The sequence below is a fragment of the Tupaia chinensis genome, unplaced genomic scaffold (assembly GCF_000334495.1).
Source record: "Tupaia chinensis unplaced genomic scaffold, TupChi_1.0 Scaffold144135_1, whole genome shotgun sequence".
In the NCBI taxonomy this organism is placed as follows: domain Eukaryota; kingdom Metazoa; phylum Chordata; class Mammalia; order Scandentia; family Tupaiidae; genus Tupaia; species Tupaia belangeri.
The window spans coordinates 30,079-37,397 of record NW_006203990.1 but is presented as its reverse complement, the minus strand read 5'-3'; the positions used below and the strand labels follow the sequence as shown (position 1 = coordinate 37,397).

The 7,319-nt window shown below is 43.0% G+C and overlaps 1 protein-coding gene across 1 annotated transcript in view; it reads right to left on the bottom strand.

Moving 5' to 3' along the window:
- LOC102477562 (putative G-protein coupled receptor 156) overlaps positions 1–7,319 on the bottom strand; it is a gene marked incomplete at its 5' end in the record, with an annotated part of 29,469 nt that overhangs the window by 18,775 nt on the left and 3,375 nt on the right. The window contains 2 exon segments of the mRNA XM_014583173.2: positions 2,469–2,564; positions 4,042–4,167. Coding sequence (XP_014438659.1) covers positions 2,469–2,564; positions 4,042–4,167 — 222 coding nt within the window.

The window sequence follows — 7,319 nt, the reverse complement described above, 5'->3', positions numbered from 1 at the left end:
TTGCTGTATTGCGTTTACAGGAAGGTGTTACAGTGAAATAAAACAGAAATAGGAGTGTATAAAAGGCAGTGGAAAATATAAATCAGGTTGAATCCCCAAGTGAGTTGCTTTGGGGACAGCACTGGGCTTCTGTGCTGAGGATGGGATGCCTTTTCTACAGGGACCCGAGAAATCCAGGGAGGCACTGTGGTTCAGAACTGTCCAGGCGGCAGTAGAACAATAATAGCTGTATCTAACAGTTACTGACCTCCTGCGATGGGCCAGGCGTGGCTGAAAACTCTAAATATGCATGAACACTTTAGAAACTCAGAATATCTCTGAGAGGATGTTATCACCCCCATTTTTTTTTTTTATGAGAGGCTTTTGCTATAGGGTGTGTGAGCTTGCCAGAAAGACGAGATGAGAGACAGAAGGTGAGAAGTCACCCCCCACAGGGGGATGGGCACGCCACAATCCCTTCTCCTCCATTCTCCTCTCAGGATCTTGAGCACGCACACCCACGTGCCTGGCGTGAGTTTAAGCCACCAGGTCTGGGACTCGAACTGTGGTCAACTACGTGGGAGTCTAGTGATATAGCTATTATGCCAACTGCTGGTCCCTGTCATCCCCATTTTACAAATAAGGGACCTGAGGCTCAGAGAGGTCAGTGAGGTTCAGGGTCAGTTAGGAAGAGGCTGAGTCAGAATTCAAACTTGGATTTGTCACAACAGGAAATTCATTTTTTATTTTTTTTTTTAAGTTTTAGTCAAAAGGTGCCTGTACTTGCCAGAGAGAGAGACAGAGAGAGGGAATGTGAGAAATTACCCCTAAGGGGGGATGACCACACCACAATCCCTCCTCTCAGGACTTTGGCACAAATGCACATGCACCTGGCATGATTTTCAAGCTGCCAAGTCCAGGACTCTAACCATGGTTGGCCATGTGGGAGATCAGCACCTTAACTACCATGTCTTAACTACCATGCCACTGGCTAAGCCAGAAAGGGCTCTTACCTCCCATGCCACTGGCTAGCCAGGAAATTCCCTTCCTTCCTTCCTTCCTTCCTTCCTTCCTTCCTTCCTTCCTCTCTTCTTCTTCTTCTTCTTCTTCTTCTTCTTCTTCTTCTTCTTCTTCTTCTTCTTTTTTCTATTAGCAAGATACTAGAAACAAAGAGCTATCCACTTTCTAAAGCCTTCTTTTTAAAAATATTTCTATCAAGTAATATATGCATATAGTTAAAAAGCCATATTTCCTTGCCTCAGCCCTGCCCATCCTGAGGTCTGTTCCTAAGAAGCAACCACTTCTAACACTTTCCAAATGTAGACTGAGTAAATTTTACCTTTAGAGGCCACCTCTCCCAGCAGTCAGTCACCTCTCTGCCCTGAGAGTTACAGGCAGCCTCCAGTCGTGCAGAGCTTTCCCTGCTCATTGAAATAGGCCTGCCCTCTATCCCCTAGAGCCAGATTCTCCATCCCCTAAGCTGCAAACTAGCTAGTAGGATCATCTGTTCTGAAAACCTCCCTTAGCACCTGGTAGAGATATCCTGTCCTCTGAAAAGAAGGCCTTACCCATCTGGGCAGATCCAAATGAGTCTAATGACGGAAGGTTTGGGGCAGTATAGGAGATATTTCAAGACAGCCAAAACCCTTCCAAGGTCAACATGGATGTTTCCATCCTTCTTAGAGTCAGCCCTGCTTCCAACCAGAGTGGGAAAGTCAGGTAGGTGACAGAGAGCAGGCCATCTTGACCCAAATCTTGAAGAAAGACACAGCATGCATAGTGAGGGCACCTAGGAGAACAAAGTTAGCTGGGTGGACTGTCTCCTTAAAATTCCACTCAAAGGGAGTTAGGGCAAAAACTGCTATTTCCAAATCAATGAAAAACTATTGAGTTGTTGGAAAAGTCATGACGTATTTTTTCTGTGCAAAAATGTGTCATTAAGAAATAGAGGAAACTGGGACCAGCAGTTAGCGTAATGGCTATGTCACTGGACTCCCACATAGTTGACTGCAGTTCACGACCCGGACCCAGTGACTTAAACTCATGCCGAGTGTGTGTGCATGCGTGCCCAAGATCCCGAGAGGAGAATGGAGGAGAAGGGATTGTGGCGTGGCCATCCCCCCTGGGGGTGATTTCTCACTTTCTGTCTCTCTGTCTCTGTCTGTCTGTCTGGTGAGTGCACGCACCCTATAGTGAAAACCTCTCAAAAAACAAAAAAAAAAAAAAAGAAAGAAAGAAAGAAATAGAAGAAACAGTGTGTGATTTGAGGATGAACTGAGTGAGGGAGTCAAAGAGTTGGAAAAGTGATCCCCCTAAACAAAGCAGAGAAATAAAAAGGGTCATGGTCTTGAGATTCATGCATCATCAGAGGTCTCCTCTGAGTTCAAGAGTCTTTGCAGATATCACCTCATTAATTCATATAACTCCCTCTTCATATCCATTTTGTTGATGACAGATAGACTGCATGTCAAGGAGATGTGGTTACCAACCTTGCATCCCAAAACAAGAGCGATCCAGACATCTGAGTACCGGGAAGCACAGAATTGTGTGTTGGTCAAGGAGCAGGACACATCTCTCCCTGTCACCTAGGGGGGATACACAGTCAGGACTGAGAGCTCAGTTACCAGGAACACACAGCAGGTCTCTGAACATCCTGGAGCATGAACTTCTCTACAGCTCATACTTTTCCCTCAGTATGTACAAACAAAAATGTTTAAATGGGCAGGAGGTACATATGCATACCAGAGAGAGAGAAACAGAGAGAGAGAGAGAGAGAGAGAGAGAGAGAGAGAGAGAGAGAGAAGGAGCATGGTCATGCCTCAATCCCTTCTCTTCTATTTCTCCATCCAGTTGGGAGTTGGGGCATGCATGTGCACATGCCCAGCATATTTTCTGAGCTATTGGGGCTGGGAATCAAATCACAGTTGGCTATATGGGATCTGGTTCCCTTAATGATTAGGGAATGGGACTGGCCCCAGAACTATAAAATTTAGATGACTCCATTAGAACCTACATAAGAGTGATTATGAGGTGGAGCAAAAACGATGATGCTGGGCTGACATGTGTGCTTGGTGGCAACAGGGCTCACCCTTCAGTCATGTGCTTTTTTCCTCCAATGATTCAAATTTGTGGCCTCAGCAAAATTGCAAATTATTTCACATCACAGACCTGGTATTTGCAAACAGTTCAATCCTTAAATATTAACTCTTGCAGTGTCAGAATTCCACTGTATTTGGCAGCTTCTTGTGAAGCTGGAGACATATAATACTTCTTATCAAGTGGACACTATGTACCGACACACGTAAGTCCTTTACCTACATTGTTTGATGTAATCTTTACTCCAGCCCTATGAAATAGGTAGGAGTATCTCTATGTTAGCTCTGAGGAAGCAGAGGCTTAGAGAGGTTAAATAACTTTTCCAACGGTCACATGACTGGTGAGCTTGGTAGAGTTGGAATTTGAATTAGAACTGACTGACACCAAAGACCACCTCAAAATGCTACGGCTACCTCTCAACAATCAGAGGGAGGCAATTTCCCACAGCTGAACATTTTCATTACAGTAATCCTTGCTCACCCATGATTTTGCTTTCCAAAATTTTATCAGTGGTCAACTGTGGTCTGAAAATAGGTCAGTACAGTACAAAAAGAGATTTTGAGAGACAGAGAAACCACATTAGCATAACTTTAACTACAGTGTATTATTATAATTGTTCTATTTATTACCAGTTATTGTTAAGCTCATACTGTGTCTTATTTACAAATTAAACTGTATCATAGGTATGTAGATATAGGAAATCACAGGTACCCACAGGGGACCTTCCCAGTGTGCTGACATCTCAAAGGATGCCCAGGAGAAGACACAGCGGGAGGGCAGCACCTGCTGCAGCCAAGGAGCAGAGCATTCATGCAGCCACAGCTCCTGACTCTCCTCCCTCTTTGAGTCCTTTGTCTTCTGTTGCAAGAATGACCGCACATGAATGCTGCTGGAAAAATGACTGTGTGTGTCCACAGAGCCCAGCCCAGTACACGATTTAGATTTCCCAGGAATTGGGTCCCTCACCGTCATACTGACACCAAGGATCTGGAGGCACTGGATGGGATCAGTCAGCACCCAAGCCGTGAGCAGGATTGCATCAGCCATCACCAGCGCTGCCACCAGCCCCAGCAACTGCAGGTCTTTGATAATCTGCAAAAGAGTCAAGGTCAAACTCCCCTTTCCTGTTGGTAGCACAACACAGGGCCTGGAGTGTCCCATGTGTGCTGAGCTATAGGCTCCAGGGTCGGCTCTCCCAGGGGTTCAAATACAGCTATCAAAGATGAAGCAGACACCAAAGTTTTGCCATGACTTCTATATTGACATCATTACTATTAAACATTTCCATTGGTTTAACTTTCCTTTTTGTTCTTTCTTTCTTTTCTTTTCTTTTCTTTTTTTTTTTTTAAAGATTTTGTTATAGGAATGTATACTTGCCAGAGAGAGACAGAGAGAGAGAAAAAATGAGAAATCACTCCCTCAGGGGGGTAGCCAATCCCTTCTTGTCCATTCTCCTCTCAGGATTTTGTGCATGCTCTCACCTGTGCCCAGCGTGTTTTTCAAGACACCAGGTGTGGAACTTGAACTGCTCAGTCAACCATGTGGGATCCAACTGCTTTAGCCACCATGCCACCTGCTGGCCCTGAATGCACAAATTCTAAACAAATGTTTTCTGAAAATGAATCCAACAACCTATGAAGGGTCAATACAGCATGACTAAGTGGAGTTTATTTCAAGAAGTGAAGTTGTTTGGATATCTTAAGTCATTTAGCGTAATCCATCAAGTGAACAAACTAAAAAAGAAAAACCATACGATCATCTCAGTAGACAGAAAAAGTCTATTGAAATTTTTGACAAAACCCAACATTAATCCTTGATAAATCTCCTACAGAATAAGATTAGATGTCTTACTTAGATAAAGCATCTACAATAAAGTATATCTAACATCGTGCTCAGTTTTGAAAGGCTGAATGTTTTCCCCAAAGATCAAGAATAACTCAAGGTTACTGATAATCTGCAAAAGAGTCAAGTTTCACCACTTTTTTTTTTAAAAGAGATTTTTTCCTTAAGATACATGAGCACGATGCTTAAGATACATGAGCTCGCTGGAGAGAGAGAGAGAGAGAGAGAGAGAGAGAGAGAGAGAGACAGAGACAGTGAGAGGAAAAGTGAGAAATCACCCCCCAGGTGGGTGGCCATGTCGCAATCCCTTCTCCTCCATTCTCCTCCTGGGATCTTGTGCATGCACGCAGAAGCGCTTGCTATGAGTTTTAAGCCACCAGGTCCAGGACTTGACCTGCGGTTGGCTATGTGGAAGCCCAGTGACATAATTTCTATACCATCTGCTAGCCCCCACTTTTTTTTTTTAATTGCCAAAGGGTGTGTGTGATGGCCAGAGAGAGAGCAAAAGAGGGAGAAAGCACTCTTTCCAATGGGGCGCGGTCACACTGCAATCCCTTCTTCATTTCTACATCCTATTGGGATTTGAGGCATCCATGTAGCACAACCAGTGAGTTTTTCAAGCTTCTGGGGCTAGGGTTCAAACCATGATTTTCCGTGCAGGATCTGATGCCCTTAACTACTAGTCTAGATGTTGGCCATACTCTCACCAGTTTTATTGATCATACTGCCTAGAGGCAGTGCTATCAGACACAAGACTGGCAAGAAACTATCTTTCTTCACAGATGATATAATCACATATGTAAAAAATATTATGAAACCTACAAAAAAGCTGCTGGAACTAAGATGTAATTTAGAAAGTTTGGAGCATACAAAAAGAAATGATCTTTCTTTATAGTGGCAACAAACACTGGAAAGTAAAGTTTTTTTTTAAAAAAGTAACATATACAATATCATAAAAAATATAAAATATTGGGCTAGCCAGTGGGGTAGTGGTTAAGGCAGCTGGATCTCACATGGGCAACTGTGTGGTTTGAGTTCTAGACCTGGTGGCTTGAGAAACATACCAGGTGCATATACGTGCATGGCTAAAATTTCCAGAAGAGAATGGAGGAGAAGGGATTGCAGCATGATCATCCCCTGGGGTGTACTCTCACTCCCCTCCCCCTGGCAAATGCACATACCCTATAGCAAAAATGTATATGTTTGAATTAGAGCTGACTGACTCCAAACACCACCCAAAATAGCACTTCTACCTCTCAACAATTCTAAATATGCAAATTATATAATTTATAAAATTAATATATCTATAAAAAGTACTTAGGAATAAATATAATAAAAACCATGAAATCCCTATACTGAAAAGCAAACAAAAAAACTGCTGAGAGAAGTTATAAAAGACCCAAATAAATGAAGAAATAGACTGCATTCGTGGATTAAAAGATGCAACATTAAAAAGTCAATCCTCCACAACTTGATCTATATAGTCAACACAACCCCAATCAAAATCAAAGTGAAATTCTTGTACAAGTTGGTTAACTTACTCAAAAATTTGTATGAAAATTCAAAGAACCTAGATTAGCTAAAAGAAAAAGAAAAACAAAGTGGAACTAAAGCTTCCTGATTTCAAGAGTTAATACAGTTGTGTGTTGAAAAATGTTTTCGTCAATAACAGACCACATATACAATGATCCCAAAAAATTATAATAGGCTATATACCATATGGCTTAGGACCATGATGGTCCATAATGTATTTCTTTTCTTTCTTTCTTTCTTTTTTTTTTTTTTTTAGAGATATTTGCTATAGGGCACGTGCGCTCACCAGACACAGAGAGAGAGACAGAGAGACAGAAAGTGAGAAATCACCCCCAGGGGGGATGGCCACACCGCAATCCCTTCTCCTCCATTCTCTGCTCTGGATCCTGGGCATGCACGCACAAGCGCCCAGCGTGAGTTTAAGCCACCAGGTCCGGGATGCGAACCACGGTTGACTACATGGGAGTCCAGTGACATAGTCATTATGCTAACTGCTGGTCCCCATAATGTATTTCTATGTACACTCTATGATGTTTGTGCAACTTGCCTAAAGACACATTTCTCAGAATGTATCTTTATCATTGAAATGGTGTATTAGTGCATAAAACTGCAGTGTGATGGTAATATGGCATTAGCATCAAGATAAACAAACACATCGAGATAGAATGGAAAGATGGGGCCAGTAGGTGGCATAGTGGTTATGGTGCTGGACTCCCACATGGTCAATCGCAGTTTGTGTCCTAGACCTGGTGGCTTGAAAATCACACTAGGGGGAACCAGCAGTTAGTGTAATGGCTATGTCGCTGGACTCCCACGTAGTCGATCGTGGTTCGCGTCCTGGACCCGGTGGCTTAAAACTCACCCACGGG